Below are 17,380 nucleotides of genomic sequence, written 5' to 3'. Positions count from 1 at the left end.
ACAAACTCCACGAGTGTGGACTTTCATCAATTTTGAACAACTATTTGTACAATTTGTTGTCAGAGAAGCGTATGAGTTTTTCTCATGGTGACTCGGCAACTTCACGAATTAGCTACATGGGCCTCCCTCAGGGCTCATGTTTAAGTCCTCTTCTTTACAATTTTTACGTCAGAGACATTGATGAATGTCTCATGCCAAATTGCTCGTTAAGACAGCTTGCAGATGATTGTGTTGTATCCGTTTCGGGGCCAACCGCAGTTGATCTGCAAGGACCGTTGCAAGATACTCTAGACAATTTGTCTACTTGGGCTTTAAAGCTGGGTATCGCATTCTCTCCGGAGAAAACTGAGATGGTTGTCTTTTCAAAAAAACATAAGCCGGCAAAGTTTCCGCTCCTACTGATGGGTAAGGCAATCACTCATAGCATGTCTTCTAAATACCTCGGGGTCTGGTTCGACTCTAAATGTACCTTTGGGAGGCACATTGTGTATCTGACACAAAAATGCCAGAAAAGAATCAACTTCATGCGAACGATAACGGGAACTTGGTGGGGAGCGCATCCCGAAGATCTTATCACGTTGTACCGAACAACCATTCTGTCGGTTCTCGAATACGGTAGTTTCTGCTTCCAGTCCGCGGCTAAAACACACATGCTGAAGCTTCAACGGATTCAGTACCGCTGTCTCCGTATCGCGTTGGGTTGTATGAACTCGACTCATACGATGAGTCTGGAAGTACTTGCGGGAGTACTGCCTCTGACAGATCGTTTCGCGGAACTATCGCTCCGGTTCCTCATCCGCTGTAAGGTTCTCAATCCATTGGTCATTGACAACTTCGAGAAGCTGCTCGAACAAAACCCTCAATCTCGATTCATGAGTATTTACCACTGGTACATAACGCTGGAGGTAAGCCCTTCTTCGGTAGATACCAATCGTGCTAACTTCTTAGACTCTTACAGTTCTTCTGTTACTTTTGATCTGTCCATGAAGCAGGAGGTTCATGGAATACCACACTTTCTTCGAGCGGAGGTCATACCTTCATTATTTGCAAGCAAATACGGGCACACTAGCGAGGAGAGAAGCTTTTTCACTGACGGGTCAAAATGGATGTCTCCACTGATTTCGATGTTTTCATAGTTTTTCATAGCGCCTCTAATTTAAGCTCAAAGAGCCTAGTTCCGAATATACTGCTGAGCTAGCAGCTATACACTATTCACTGGAGCAAATCATAACTCTACCTCCTGACCACTTTTTTTATCGTCACCGACAGCCTAAGTGCATTGGAGGCTGTTCGGTCAATGAAACCGGTGAAGCACTCAGCGTATCTTCTAAACGGGATAAGGAAAGCTTTGAGTGTTTTATCAAAACGGTCATTCAAAATCACCATGGCTTGGGTCCTTTCTCATTGCTCAATTCCGGGAAATGAGAAAGCGGACTCTTTGGCTAAGGTGGGCGCTATGGAAGGTCATATTAACGATTGGAAAATCACCATCGATGAATTTTTCTCAATAGTAATAGGAAACCTTGATCAGCCGGCAGCAGAAATGGACAAATGGGGAGCTGGGTAGATGGCTGTATTCAATTCGCCCGCAGGTGCCGAAGCGTCCATGGTTCAAAAAATTGAATATAGGACGAGACTTCATTCGAACCATGTGTCGTCTAATGTCCAATCACTACACTTTAAAAGCACATCTTTTCAGAGTGGGGCTCTCGGAAAGCAATCTCTGTGTTTGCGGCGAGGATTATCAGGACATTGATCATGTCGTGTGGGCGTGCGAGGAGAGTCGTGGCCCCAGATCTGCATTAACTGAACATCTCCGGGTCCGAGGAAAACAACCAAAGCCTATTAGAGAAGTGTTGGCGAGCCTTGATCTCGAATACATGTCCCTCGTCCACCAATTTGTGAAAGTTGCTGATGTAAGATTGTGATCTCATTCTGCACACCCCCTTCTCTGTCGTACTCCATATCGAATGTCTTCCTCTATTTGTCCATTTCAATGTCTGTTGTTAACCCCTTTCGTATGTCTTCCTCTCATTGTTGTCTCCCAAAAAAATGTTTGACCCGTTACAGATGTGAAACATCGCCAAGAATGTCAACTATGTGAACATCCGCATCGTAATTACTTAAGCACCCTAAATTCCCTTCCTTTCCTACTGTATTATTGTATTCCCTAACCTCGACCAAACCGCGAGTCTTTCAATTCCCCAAAACTAACACTATGTATAAGATTTGAGAAATGAATTGTTAAACTTGATTTCGGCTCCGTAACGCTTCACGGTAATTGAGCCTCCAAAATAAACGTAAGATTAAAAAAAATATATATTCCACTACCTATACTTCGGAGAGTTTGTGATTTATTTTCGATGTGATGAGATGCTTGCCTCTTGCTGAGGCTCCCAATAACTGGGCTTAGAAATACAAATATGTTACAGTTCAACATCTTCTTCTTTGGAATGTGATGGAAGCGCGATACGCCTTGAAGGCGTATAATGAAGATAGGAACAAACTTGGGATTAATCAAATATGCGCTTAAAAGGGGATGTTAGCATAGTAAGCGTTTGTTAGCATAGTAGGCATTGAATATTTTAAATTAATAAAATCACTTTCTGTTTGCTCCTCTAACTGACCAGTCGAGTTTTCATTTGCTCTACCAGTCGCTTCTACTCTTGCCGATTTCCCTGATTTCCCCCCAAATTCCCTGATTTTTCTAGGTTGACAATAATTTCCTGATAATTCCCGGTTTTCCAGTTTTTTCAGGTAGTAGACACCCTGGGCATGGTTTATAGATACTTTGGCTCTGAATACAATACATCCACTTCCACATCCACGTGAGTGGTTAAACTTCCCCCAATATCGCTTCGCAACGTATATTGCCTTTTTCGTATACTAAAGTATACCATTAAGGCTATATGACCAAACTTTTGATAGAAGGCTCGGAGACCTATAGTGTTATATACCAATCGACTCAGCTCGACGCAGTGGCGTACGTAGCCAGAAAATTGGTCTGGGGGGGGTTTTCTGAACATTTTTTAAATTTCGAGAAGGTTCGAAAAAAAAATTCTTCTAAAAATTTTGCCTCTGGGGGGGTTTTATGTCCAAACCCACCCCCGTGGCTACGCCACTGGCTCGACGTATTGAGGTGATGTCTGTTATATGTGGTGTATGTATGTAAGTGCACACAATTTTGTAGACACACTTTTTGGAACTTAGCATTGACCGAATTGCTCGCAAGAACAAGTCCCATTCGACGGGGAATCCTGTCACATTGTTTGCTATTGAATTTTTTTCCATATTGGACTATGGGATCAGAAGCTATGGCCAAAATACTATTTTCTATGCGCAAAACACGCTAAAAAATACTCACATATTTTTTTTTGTATTTTTTTGCACGAGAAAGGCGCCAACACCACTAGGTAGATTAATCAGGGTTTTTCATGTGAAAATAACATCTACAGCAAAAGTAGAATTATAAAAATAGGTGTATAAATTATAATATCACAAAATAAAATTGAAAATCGAAAATCATGTTTTTACCTATAAAGTCGAACTATAAGTATTTTAATTCGTTTTCAATTAAATTATTTTTAGATTTTTTAGAAGATTTTCAAAAATTGTATTGCTTTGTATGTTTTCTATGCAATTTAAACATCATCTTTTTGTAACTTCTTCGTGCAATATAAAATTTTTAATAGGTAGATATTTTCTGATAGATTTTTGTTTAAACAATGGGTAGAAACAATGAAAGTAGAATCACGAAAATTTACCACGGCAAGGTACAGCCAACGCAATTCAAAATAATTTTAAAATTACCAGCTGATTTTTTTTTTTTTTTTTTTGAGTAGTAGATTATTGCACGAGATTAGAAATTCAATAAACATCAAAAATAGTACCGTTTCCGGGATGAATTCGAGAAAAACATTTATTATCATGAACAATCAAATAAATATATGTACAATAGACGAATCCAAGTAAAAATAAGAAGAAGACACACGATGGTGTTAACTTTGACAGATCCTACAGTACGGCATAGGGAGATAATTTTAAAATGCGTATAATAAATTCTAGGGGGTCGTTCAAAAATGATGTCACAGGTTTTAGGGGGGGAGGTGTATTTTTTTTTTTTTTTTTTTTTTTTTTACAAGGAGAATGCATTTACACACTAACCCAGTACACGTGCATTGTAGTTGCCAAACTACCACACGGAAGTGTACTGGAGTGTCGGACTCGACCATACCGGTAATACCGACTAAACTCCTTGGGCTCCACCATCGTTTCCCCAGGAACTACCTCGCAGTACTACTTCTGGGGGACGGCAGTACTAAGCGTACTCACTCATTATCGCTCACACAGGCACTCGTCCCACGCGAGACTGACTTGGGTGCTCGCACCCCATTCACTCCATTTGAGTCTTACTTGGATGCTCTCCCGGACGCTCCGCTGCCATGCCTCGAGGTGTCAATAGCGGTAACTGCCTGGGCCTACAGATATTGCGCTACGACACTCTGCCTCAGCACGAGCAGATCAATCACACCACTGCCGAAGCAGACCATACGCTACCCTGCCGAAGCAGGGACACTCCCCATGCACCACATGTGCACAACTGTAGGTGTGTGGGTACAACCCACTGCTACCCTGCCGCCGAAGCAGCTTCTCCAAAGACCATTCGCTCCATGTGACCCTTTTCAGGTGCTCACTCTAACACTCCACTGCAATGCCTCGAGGTGTCGATGGGATACCTCGACTCCTGCCTCAGCATGTGCAGTCCATACTCAGACTTCTGCTGCGCTTTGAGGTGACAATAGCGGCGGAGACACGCTATGACACTCCTGCCTCAGCACAACCAGATCACTCACTCCCTGCCGAAGCAGCTCACGCGCTACCCTACCGAAGTAGGTACACTCCACAACTTATTCTAACACTCCACTGCCATGCCTCGAGGTGTCGATAGCGGTATGTGGGGACTAATCAACGATACTACGCTACGACACTCTTACCTTAGCATGTGCAGTCCATACTCAGACTTCTGCTGCGCTTCGAGGCTGCCATAGCGGCGGCGACTCGCTATGACACTCCTGCCTCAGCACAAACAGATCACTCACTCCCTGCCGAAGCAGCTCACGCACTACCCTACCGAAGTAGGGACACTCCACATGCCAGTTGGCACTCCCTCCCTGGGCTTGTGCTTTTGAAGCGGCACACAGTCGCTTTGATAGAGTCCGCTTACGGGCACTTGTGGTTTTTTGGGAGGGATTTTAGCAGAGCCCACTGCTAAATCCCACCACGCCCTAGGCAGGGGAGGTGTATAAGATTATGTGACAGTACATGTACAAGGTAAAAAAGCGTGACGGGGGGGGAGGGGAATATTATAAGCTAGAATTTATTATAAGCATTTTAAAATGATCTTCCTATGCTGTGCTGTAGGATCTGTCAAAGTTAACACCGTCGTGTGTCTTCTTCTTATTTTTACTTGGATTCGTCTATATGCACTGTGCCGGCAAAGTACTCTTTAATGGGTAAAAAAGTACCTATTATGAAGTTAAATAGTTCAACTCATTAAAAGAGTAAACAGTGTTTACTCATTAATGAGTAAAAGGCCTGAACGTCAAACTCAGGAGTAATTTTTACTCATTATTCAGAAGGAAATATTCTGGATAATGGGTATTTTTTACTCTTGTTGACCAACAAAAAGGAATTTAGTTTTAATTTAGTGTAATCACTGTAATATTAAAACAAGGGATTCATTTAAATTTTTTTTTTATTCGATCATATTTTAAAAGTAGTGAAAATACGTGTCCCAGACTGGCATTTTTGTTTCCCTTTTTTGTCTTGCCGCATCGCGTATCAAAAGCCTCTTTCGTCCAGGTTCGTTCACCATCAGTCAAAATACCCCCAGCGGCTGTCTCGGCGGTAATTCCAGACACTGGTGGTCCAGCGCGACGTTATTCTATTGCTAGGGAGTTAGATTAGATTAGAAAAGCATTTAACTGAAAGTATAAAAATTACCGTAAAAAATCCTCCAGATGTTGAATCACCGGCAGCCGAAGACAAAGCAAATAAGGACAGGATCCCCTGATTTGGTTACATGATGAGCAACCAGCCTTGATATGTGCGAGCATATCATCATGGAGGTCATGGAGCATTTCATAAGCGCCAGTGGATGTTCCGCAGCGCTAGTGGATGTCCGAATCGCTTGGTGCAAACTTGCAACGGAATCTACCCCAATCCATTCGGCTTCTGTAGCGAGTTGACATCTAGGAAACAAACAGTCATTCAGCATCATCTTGACGGCAGTTATCCCGACAATTATCTTCTGTTTCTGGACTGCGTTTGTAAACTAAAATAGAAATATTAATCCCTCGATTATTCCTTTATTATTTAAAATATTGAAAGAAAAAACAAAAACTCTTACCATTATTTGGCACCCAGCTTCTTCAATTGATTGTTTGAATCTTAACTTGTTTTTCACTCATTAATGAGTAAAAGCAAGGAACATGGAAATGAGCACAAAATACGCATTTTTGTCTAAAATAAATTACCCGTTATTTTGACAGCTGCATATATCGATAGAAAATGTTTATTTTTTACTCTTTAAAGAGTATTGCTGGGTTTACAGTGTGGTTAATCAAAAGTCTAACCAATAGAGGTAATAAACTATAGAGGAAGACTGTCGCTGTCGTCACTGGCGAAACATCTTTTGCTGGCGAGGATAGGGCACTAAATGTCAACGAAGGAAAAATCAGTACGGTTTGACAGATAGGTACCCAACAAGTTTGGGGACGATAACAAAGGGAACCGCAGCGACAATCGTTCTCTATAGTTTATTACCTCTATTGTCTAACCCGGTGCTCCAAATTATTTTCAAATACATATCTCGGGAACTTTTTCAAATCGGCGTATCAGAGGCGCGGCCGCGTTCCAAGACGTGGGTAGGACAAAACTGTATTATCAAATCTATCGAATTCTTTTAGAGAGTTTCAGGGACTTTCCGGAGATCCTCTTGGGTTTCAAGAGATTTTCTCATCTTCAGATAAGTTATAAAACTCCCTATGACTATTAAGACAATCATTACATTCCCAGAGTATGCCTTCAAATATCTACGAAATTCCAGAATTGATTATAGTTTTCTGTAATTTTGATAAAATATGTAATGGTTTCCAGGAATTACATAAACTTCTAGAAATTCGAGCCTTTGGAAATCTTAAGAAACATCGTTACGATCTACCAGTAAAGCTTATGAACGATCATAAGAATCTTTCAGGGTGTTCAGTACTAGTAGTAATACAGTACAGTACAGTAGTATTTATGGGTTTTCAGAAATCTCAAGAATAATGTTACACCGAATTTTTTCTTTCTTTATAACTTCTAAGATTTCGTGCAAACGTAGGTATGCTTGTGATTCCTACAGATTTCAATAAATTTTAAGATGCTTTCAGAGTTCTTTTACTCATAGGCTTGCTACCACACATACATGTGCTACAATCATCATACTACTTGATTTGTGCATATCTTTGCAAGTGTTTTCTCTTATTCTTGTTTAGTTTCTCAATTTTTGGAGACGAGCTCGACAGTCTAGTGAATACAGCTTCTGCCTTATAGACAGGAGGTCTGGCAAAGACTACATCACTTTTTTAAGTGAATCCTTGATGTACACTTCTGTTTATCTACCCTACATAATTAACGTAGTATTGCGGGGATGCAGGGTTTTCTTGGTCTCTAGTAGCAACAATAACTACACACTAACAAGTTAGCAACGGACCGAAAGGAAATCTTTAACTCACTTTCCTCTCCATTCCCAACTGACTGGCGCCGTAATTATTGATCTATATTTGAGTGCTGCTGAAACGGCGCCACTGGGCGTATGTAACATTTTGATCAAGCTGAGAAAATGGGCTTAGAAGTTTCCAGATTTTATTTTTATTCCTATTTAGAAACTAAACATTTTTATTGCAATTGAATTTACCTCAACGATACATTATGAAAAGGTTCATCGTCACTGAATCTGAAATCTGCACTGCGTGCGAACATTTCTCGCTTAACTTTTCAAAAGGTCCTAAGTAACATTTTTTCATGAATTAATTTGAATAGCGCAATCAATAGAACAACATGAAAGCTTTTGATTGCAGTGCTCAAATTAATTCATGAAAAAAATGTTACTTAGGTCCTTTTGGAAAGTTAAGCGAGATTTCAGTTATTTTGATAAAAATATTTGTTACAACGTTCTGCAACAGAAAAATCACATACGTCGTTTTGATAAGTCAGCATGACCGAGGTCATGCTGATGCTACTTTCGTCGAAATGTTACGCTGCTCCGTACGATGCATTGTTGATACGTCGAAATGCTGCGTCAAGTTGAAACGTTTCACACTCATGCGACAAAAAAATTTCAACACTTACAACACGACGTAACAATATTTGCTGCAGAAAAACAACGTAAAATGTTTTTCTTAACGAAAATCAGAATATTCAAGCAACATGCTTAATTTTGAAATGAGTGATGAAAAAGTACAAGCAGACGCACGTTTTAAACTATTTAGTTGTTCGAAAAAACTTTTTAAAGTACATTTTCTGTTAAGCGGTGTATGTGCAATATTTTCAACAATGATGTTACACCGTTTTGCAAAAAATTGATTTACATTTTTATTAACACATTTTCATGTAGTTTTGAATTTGAAGATAGACACATTTTTAGATGAATTTGATGCCATATGCTGTTGAAAACGGGTTTGTTTACAATTTGCGACATACGCCGTTTTGAAAAAGTACCCGAGAATTATCATTTTGAATTTTTTTAAATTATTTAGAGTATTGCATCCCAATCCCATATCTCGCTGTGGATTTTTTTTTGTGATTCGACTTTTTCTTTTTTGACATTCCTAGCAGCGTTTATGTCTTCCTTTCTCTAAACGTACAAAACTGTTGCTACCACCCCCCTGAAATGAGATGTAGTTCTTGAAGCCGTCTACCGATTGGATGGCGCTAGTGTTGCCTTTCCTATTTTAAGCTCCGTTCATACCGCCGCGAGAGCATTGGCGATTGGCACTTTGATGTTGCATGAAGAAGAAGAAGAAGCAGAAAGATGATAATCAAAAATATTCGCACGGGAAAACATACGAAGAAATTTTTGAAACACTTCTTTAAAATTCTAGAAGCAATTTAATTAAAAACGGTAAGCAGTACGGGGTTAGTCTTGTTTTCTACTGCACAATAAACACAATATTTCAATTTTTATTCTGTGATATCATACTTAATACACAGTATAAGAAAAGTCCAACCCCGTACTGTTTACCGTTTTAATTAAATTGCCTCTAGAATTTCAGAGAAGAGTTTCAAAATTATCCTCGTATGTTTTACCGTGCGATTTTCAATATCATCTTTCTGCTTCTTCTTCTTCATGCAACATCAAAGCGCCAATTAATAACGTCGAAAATCACGCAGCAATTCAAATACATCTCGTTGAATATAATTTAACAATGCAACACATGCCGCTTACGTCGCATCCGACTGTTCTGACTTCGTGTGTTTATTGCTTAACCGGCAATGTTTACATCCAGCACCATGTTTTTGGCTTCAGGCGAGTTGTTCGTGGATGACAGCCGTTTCATGGGGGTGGTTGCTACCATTTGTACTATTATCTACGATCTACAATTTACAAAAATCGAAACTACTTTTCGAAAGAGGTTGAATCAGGATCAGACCCATTCTGCCGGCTGTTATTCGTAACAAGGTAAATTGGGAGGTAACCAGCTTCAGCAATTGAATTGCTGAGCAGACCCACTCATCACGCCCTGATGTTGAACCTGAGTCAAATTTGTTCGTTGAAATGATCGTCATTGTCATGCATCACGTCGTTTTAGCGATGGATCTTTTTACTCGATTCATTCGTACATTTATTGAATGAACGAAGTTCATTTGATGAATACGCTCAAATACTGAACAAAGCTTCAAGCAGAACACAAACGGTGATAATAAACAGCAAATAGGTAAACATATCGCTATCGAAAGTCGGGCGGGCCGTCGGAAGTGTTTGGATCATCGATTCTTGGATAAATTGTGATGAAATTAAACCGATGTCCACATAAGTTATCAAATTATTATTGTAAATATGAGTGTACACTGTACATAGTGGCTAGGTTATCAAATTTTCTAAATTAATCAATGCATCCTTAAGGCTATTCTGAAACATTAAATAAACTTTATAAATTACAGTTGAATTTCAACCATTGCCATTGAAACAAAATCAAAGATAAAGAGCCAAATAACCACACACTTGAAATATTAAAAATAATGTAACAAACAAAAATCAAAATAAACGAATTTAAGTAGGTAACCGATGTCCACCATCTGGTCTATCTGGCATGTAAAAACAGTAAAAACATATGTTTACATTTCAACCTGCCAGGAAAACGGGCGTTAGTCTCCATATTGTTAATGTAAATTTTTGTGTATGGGATATCAACATTTATTTTTCAAATCAATGGTTTTTCGACATCATTCGGGGACCAACTCATTGCTATGCTATTGCTAACGATATCACACAACAACTATGCAGAAGCTGGGCGGAGAGATGTCGTAAAATCCTTCAAACACACGCGATGCGACATTTGCGACGCGATTCTATCGCTTGGCGGCTGCGATTCTATCGCCGTTGATATGGAAACGGTAATGGAATATTGCCTGCAGCGACCCAACGATAGAATCGCGGCGACTAGTTGTCGCCGTCGCGGCGATGAAATCGCTTAGATCTGGGGGAGCCAACTAACTAATCGGTTACTCTCGATTCTTGTCGACTTTTGAGTCGAATTATCGTTGGGTACAAAATTATCACAACGTTGAATCGATTAATTGAAGTAAGATGTTGCAACTCTATTGTATTATTACTTCAGTAGAGAACCGAAATGGGCGATTACCGAAGTTGGATTTTTTCTCACAATCCGTATGCTAAACCTAACTTCGGAGGTGGTGCGCTGTTTTCATTTGCTGATGCGCTATACAGCGCACCACTTCCGAAATGAGATTTAACGTATGTATTATGAGAAAAATCCAACTTCGCTGGCGGCTAATTCGGTTTTCTACTGAAATGATAATATGTAAAACCAGCAGTGGTGTTATAATCATTTCCATGGGTGTAGCATACTTGATGATCTACACTTGCCTGAACTCCCTAAAAGCTTAACGTAAATCAAAGAATAATTCAACTAAGGGACGATTCAAATATGACGTCCACTACTTTTTGAGATTTCTAGACCCCCCTCCCCCCTCTGTCACGCTTTTTTGTATACCTAGTATATGCAGTGTCACAAAATCTTAGACCCCCTCCCCCCCTAAAACCTGTGACATCATTGTTGAACGACCCCTAAGTATACCCTAATATGAGTCACTCACCTGTTCCTCCTCCTTCCATTCGTCCTCCTTGTTCAGTAACTCATCCCGCAAGCTTTCCCAATCGACGGTAAGCTTCTGGAGATCGTTGGTCAGTGTTTCGTTGGTTCGATGGGACTCCTCCAACTGTTGTCGCAAACAGGAGTTTTCGACCAGTAGTTTTTCGCATCTGTCAATACGAAGCGTAAATCAATATATTGAATTTATTTCATCTTCTCTAATCTAAAAGCCGTACCTTCGTCGTTCCTCGTCCAGCTGATGGCGAATTTCGTCGTGGCTTCCGTCGGCGTATTTACGGCACGGAGACTGCGATCGCGAACGGGACCGCGATCGTTCCCGTGCCACCGGGCATGGCGGCAGACTCATCGGAGCACCAATTGCGGGGCAAATTGGACCCGTAGGTTGGGCAACATGATGTCGGCCGGGTGAATGCTCTCTGGTGTTGTAGCTCGGACAAGTGCTGGACGTTGGAGTTTGCTCCAGCTCACTGCAGCGTTGTTTATACTGGAGCACCTTCGCTTGCAGTCTGCTTACCAATGCGGCTTGATTGTTCTGAGCTTGCTTGTACGTTTCGAGACGGCGTTTGTAAGTGTTGGCTTCCTCTTGCAAACGTTGTCGCAGTTCGTTATTTTGGCGCATCAGGGCGCTAGTTTCCGTCGGGGATGGACTCGACATTCTGCCAGTTCCACTGTGGGATGCTTCCAAGCGAGACTTGCTAAACGGGCGTGAAAAGGGTTTCTTGCGTTCTCCAGAGGAGGTCCCACCTCCGGCGCCACCACCACCACCTTCTCCAATATGGCGCGATGCTATACTAGGCGCGCATTCTTTGCCGCCCAACTGAAACAAAAAAGAAATAAAACAAATTTTGATATACTTCTAAAACACGATTTGTAAGACTTATTTTCACTAACTTTAAATGAAACTGATTTTTTCATTAAGATTAGCAGAGCGACCACAGCAAGAAAGCCAATCACACTCAGTTCCATTCACCCGCTCATTGCTGACTGACAACAAACATTAACACTACTGACCACAACTGGACATTTATAATTTGGCCAGTGCTGGGGGCGTTGATGTTCCTGCGTTGACGCAACGCGGTTGCCCGGCAAGCCGAGAAAAAACCCAAACAAATCTCGCGTGATTTCATTCATTGTTGGCAAGTGGCTGACCGGCAAAAAAAATCGATACCCACTCCGCACAGTAGGGCATGCAAGTCGCCAACCGGTTGATTTTTCCACGCATTCTGTCCGCAATATGGAAGGAGAATGTGGGGAACGATCGTTATGCTGGTTTGATAGTTGTGTACAATATAAAATAATTACATAGAGCTTGCAGGTGCACCCAATTAATGTCCATTAATATGGCCTCAAATATACCTACAATAATCCAAAACTATGTGTTTATTATCAGCATTATTTGTGTAGTATACCCTTACCGTGATTGATCAGTTGCCTGAAAACGGGTTATGTAGTGCTATTCCATTTAATCCATCTTTTGTAGCTTATTACGTAGATACGTATTTCAACCTCAAAAGTAAGGTCGGTTTCAACCAACTTGTTTATACAACACATGCATTCAAACTGAACTATATGCCCCATCTCACCCTAAGCTGGTGATAATTATCTTGTCAGGACACAGGAAGTGATGTGCGCAGCTTGGTACTGGGCAGTGGAAACCAGGACACAAGTAGATATTTAATGGGGATAAAACATGAGAACGGTGACGTCAGCTTGCAAAGAGGGCATTTAAATGCACCCTTCTATTCGTATTTGATGGTACATTATATAGGCGAGGGTGCTGCTGACACTGACCGACCGCAGCACGATATAAATCAAAAGGAAGTGTTCATTACATAGTAGGGCGTTTGTTCTGAAAAATGTAAAATAAGGAAAGTCACATTGATAAACACTTAAATTTAATAGAACTTTGGAAAATATACCGAATTTAGAGGTTGAATACATATAAAGACATTTAATTAAAATTACATTATGATGAGATAATACAGATTAAAAATAACAGTCTGGTGAAACTGTTCCATTTTCCATTTACCGATCGAAAACTCATATTGTTTTGAAGACAGAAAAGTTTGGTTAAAATTAAAATACTAATTTTGTCAGTTTTTTTGTGCTAACATGGGCTTTGTTCACTGCTGAAAAATCACAAAAATAATAAAAAAAAGTCTTATTTGCATTTCAATTCTTATTCGTTTTTGATTGAATGCTTATGAAAACTATAAGTTGAAGAAAATGCAGGTAACCTCATACAACAAGACCTTTAACTTTCATGAAGCAATGAATTAATGATGTTTATTTCTATGAAATAAAATCCACAAAAATGAAAATGAGAATTAAAATTAGTTGAGATGATTTTATTATAAAACAGTAAGTGAAGAAAAAATCATCAAAAAAATGTGGAACGCTTCACGATTTTGCGTGTCATCCTTGCGCAGGGGCCATGCTAATCTTCTCTGTATCGTTCCAATTTTAGTATATGTCCAGCCGAAGCTAGGACAATCTGAGAGGTAGACACTTTGTATATATAGTAAGGGCATGCAGAAGCAGTTCTAGCGATGCATAAACAGCAGAAAGAGTCATACTGACGAAGCGAATAATGAACTCCGCATACACTGCTGATGTCTTCGCGTCGTTTACGATAGACGAGGGGAACAAATAACGCTGATGGTGATGTGCAGGGTTCGGATTTCTCACTCACTCACGCGACAACTGATCACTCCACCATGCATTTTATCCGGATAAATTACAGTGCGATAAACTCCGGCACAAGCGATAGTGCGAAAAATTGTTATCCTTCTTCCCATGTTTCGCGAAAATCAAATGCTGCTTACTTTGCCTCTCCAAGCTGATTGAATCTGACGATGCGCCACGATAAGCAGAAGGTTCAATACAGCAGTTTTTCCCTTCGATTTCAATCAAATCATGTGGTGGCGTGGTTATAGTGGGCGCCTTAAATATTTTAAAATTGTTTTAGGTTCGAATCCCGTTGCGGTCCTAAATTTTTGTAAATATGCTTGTAAAATTTATCTGGTGAGGCGACAAGAAGGAAAATTTGTGGATTAAAATTTAAATATCCGGCGATCCGGTGCTCACGAATTTATCACCCGCCATTCTATCCGGATAAAAATGTTGTGTGAAAATACTTCCTCACAGGGGGACCATGAAAAATCGCACTCCGCTTAATGGATTAATCGCAGGTTTTTATTCATATGAGTGAGAATTCCGAAGCCTGGTGATGTGGAGAGTGGAGGTAGTTTATCGTTTATGCAGGTGAGGGTGACTCGGAGCGGAGAGCAGTTTTGAGCTGTTGAAGCGGGCCGCAATATATTTATATATTATTTTTATTCGTTCTTCAGTTTATTTCAGAATATTGAATATTTGAACAAAATGTTTTATTCCTGGGAATATTTTTCAAATAAAATATGTATTTGTAGGGGACATATCATTCTACAGATTTTATCACTGTAGTTGACTTGTCATGAGAAATTGTTTTTTTTTGCCATAGCATCTTTTCGGCTGAGTTGGCAGGGTATATTGTATGCTGTTTTCCCAAATGATTATGTGGCAACCGATTCTATAATTTTGATGTTACGTTGTTCATGCTAGAGGTTTATTGTTCACTATAACTTTTCGTAGCAAATAACGGAGGGGCTCTTAAAAAAACTTTTGGAATTATGAGCAGCATCCGAGATTCTGAGAAAAAATCGTTCGAGATTCTAAGCAGAATCCATCTGGAATTCTTAACAGAATCCGATTAGGATTCTAAATAGAATTCTTTCGGGAATCTGAACAAAATCCAATCAGAATTTTAAACAGAATCCGTTTGGAATTCTAAATTCATTCGCGATTCTGAACAGAATTCTGGTCGAGATTCGGGGCAGATATTTTTCGGAATTTGAATGAAATTTGAAATAGAGCCCGTTTAGGATGTTCGAGATTTTGTATAGAAGAAGATTGAAGGTTCTGAACAGAATCTGTTTGAGATTCTGAAAGGAATTCGAATGGTATTTTAAGGAAAATCCCCTTTTGATAGTCAACAGATTCATAAGGTAATAACACCGACGAACCGACGTGTCACCCCATGAAAAATAATTCAAATTTGCTGCCCACGACGCCATGATGACAAATCATAGAACACTACCGCCACCCCTATTATGGCTCGCGAAGTTTTCGTAGCTCAGCCACCAACCTACGTGTATTAACATTGCAGCGGAGTTGTGACTTAGCTCGATTGACAAGAGCGATCGCCTGCAAAAGCGAATGACCGTTGAAAAGTGTGGGACAATCAGAGAGCGCCAGTGACACGTCGGTTCGTCGGTGGTAATAATCCACCAACTTTAAGTTCAATTCTCGAAAACCTAACTTGCTGTGAAAAATAAAAGCATTCTCTTTAAGGGGGAACGCAATGGAGTGCGGCAACGGAACGGCAACGGCAAGCGGTTTGTCGACGGTTTGTACTAAAAAAATTCCGCATCATTACCGCAGTTGCAAAACACAATGCATGCGGATTTGCCGGATAGATTTTATATAACGTTTCAAGTTTTAAAGGAATTCTGATTTTTTCAAAGATGATTTTAATTATTTCTAGAGACGAATTAATTTCCATTATTTAAATAAAATTTTAAATTAATTCTAATTGATTCAGTGACTGCTTTAAATATATCAGAACCTCGATCAGAACAGTAGGAATACTATTTTTTGATGTCTTGAACCGCCGGAAGTTCCTGCAGGAACTGCACAGGTTCAGAAGTATTGTACATAATTCCAATAAGGAAGCTCCATCACCAATTTCTCCAGAAGATCCACCACAAATCCCTTCGAAAGTTCCTTCAGGAATTGTACCGGAAGTTCATCAAGAAATTATTTCGGAAGTTTTTGCTGAAATCGCTCCGGATATTTCTCTGGAGAAACCTCCAGGAATTTCTTTGGAAGTTCCTACATGAAGATACTCCAGAAATTTCTTCGGAAGTTCCTTCAAGAATTCCCCAGGAAGTTTGTCTAGGAATTCCTCCGGAAAATCCTCCAAAAAGTTCTAAGGAAGTTCCGTTTTGTTGTACTTAATTGCGATAAAAAACACTAATTAAAGTACTCCGGAGGGTCCTCCATATTCTACAGAAAGTTTCTCCAGCAATTCCTTCGAAAGTACCTTCACAAATTCCAGCGCTTCTTTCGAAAGTTTCTTTGGAAGTGGCTCCAGAAATTGTTCCAGGAATTCCTGTGAAAGTTCCTCCAGAAATTCCTTAATAAGTTCTTCCAAAAATTCCTCTGGAAGTTCCTCCATGTATTTCCCCAGAAGCTCATCCAGGAATTCCTTAAGTTTCTTCAGAAATTCCTTCAGAAGCTCCTGCAAAAATTCCTTCGGAAGTTCCTCCACGAATTCCTCCAAGAGTTCCTCAAGAAATTCCGCATGAAGTTCCACCAGGAATTCCTCCGAAAGCTCCTCCACGAATTCCTCCAGGAATTCCACCGGATGTTCCTCAATATTCTATCGAAAGTTTTTCCAAAACTTCCTTCGGAAATTCCTTTAGGAAATCCTTCGGAAATTCCTCCAGGAATTTCTCCGCAAGTTCTTCCGGAGGAATTCCTGGAGGAACTTCCGGAGGAATTCCTGGAGGAACTTCCGGAGGAATTCCTGGAGGAACTTCCGGAGGAATTCCTGGAGGAACTTCCGGAGGAATTCCTGGAGGAACTTCCGGAGGAATTCCTGGAGGAACTTCCGGAGGAATTCCTGGAGGAACTTCCGGAGGAATTCCTGGAGGAACTTCCGGAGGAATTCCTGGAGGAACTTCCGGAGGAATTCCTGGAGCAACTTCGGAGGAATTCCTGGAGGAACTTCCGGAGGAATTCCTGGAGGAACTTCCGGAGGAATTCCTGGAGGAACTTCCGGAGGAATTCCTGGAGGAACTTCCGGAGGAATTCCTGGAGGAACTTCCGGAGGAATTCCTGGAGGAACTTCCGGAGGAATTCCTGGAGGAACTTCCGGAGGA

At 40.4% G+C, this 17,380-nt stretch overlaps 1 protein-coding gene and 1 non-coding gene across 3 annotated transcripts in view; both read right to left on the bottom strand.

The window, feature by feature from the left end:
• The window catches only part of LOC134228141 (rootletin), a 90,374-nt gene that overhangs the window by 21,556 nt on the left and 51,438 nt on the right, over window positions 1-17,380 (bottom strand). Inside the window, exons 1-3 of one of the 2 annotated variants that reach the window (XM_062709921.1) lie at window positions 12,291-12,365; window positions 11,615-12,216; window positions 11,383-11,548 (exon numbers count right to left, since the gene is read on the bottom strand). In XM_062709921.1, the coding sequence (XP_062565905.1) occupies window positions 11,383-11,548; window positions 11,615-12,216; window positions 12,291-12,365 (843 nt within the window). Of the gene's footprint in view, window positions 1-11,382; window positions 11,549-11,614; window positions 12,217-12,290; window positions 12,366-17,380 lie in introns of those variants that run through there. The other variant, XM_062709931.1, reaches the window with a different exon arrangement.
• LOC134208442 (U6 spliceosomal RNA) lies at window positions 13,784-13,890 on the bottom strand. The gene has a single exon (XR_009978670.1). It is a non-coding gene; the product is annotated as a U6 spliceosomal RNA (small nuclear RNA).

The sequence above is a fragment of the Armigeres subalbatus genome, chromosome 1, assembly GCF_024139115.2.
Source record: "Armigeres subalbatus isolate Guangzhou_Male chromosome 1, GZ_Asu_2, whole genome shotgun sequence".
NCBI classification, from domain to species: domain Eukaryota; kingdom Metazoa; phylum Arthropoda; class Insecta; order Diptera; family Culicidae; genus Armigeres; species Armigeres subalbatus.
The sequence above is the reverse complement of the archived record's forward strand: the minus strand, read 5'-3'. Positions and strand labels throughout refer to the sequence as shown.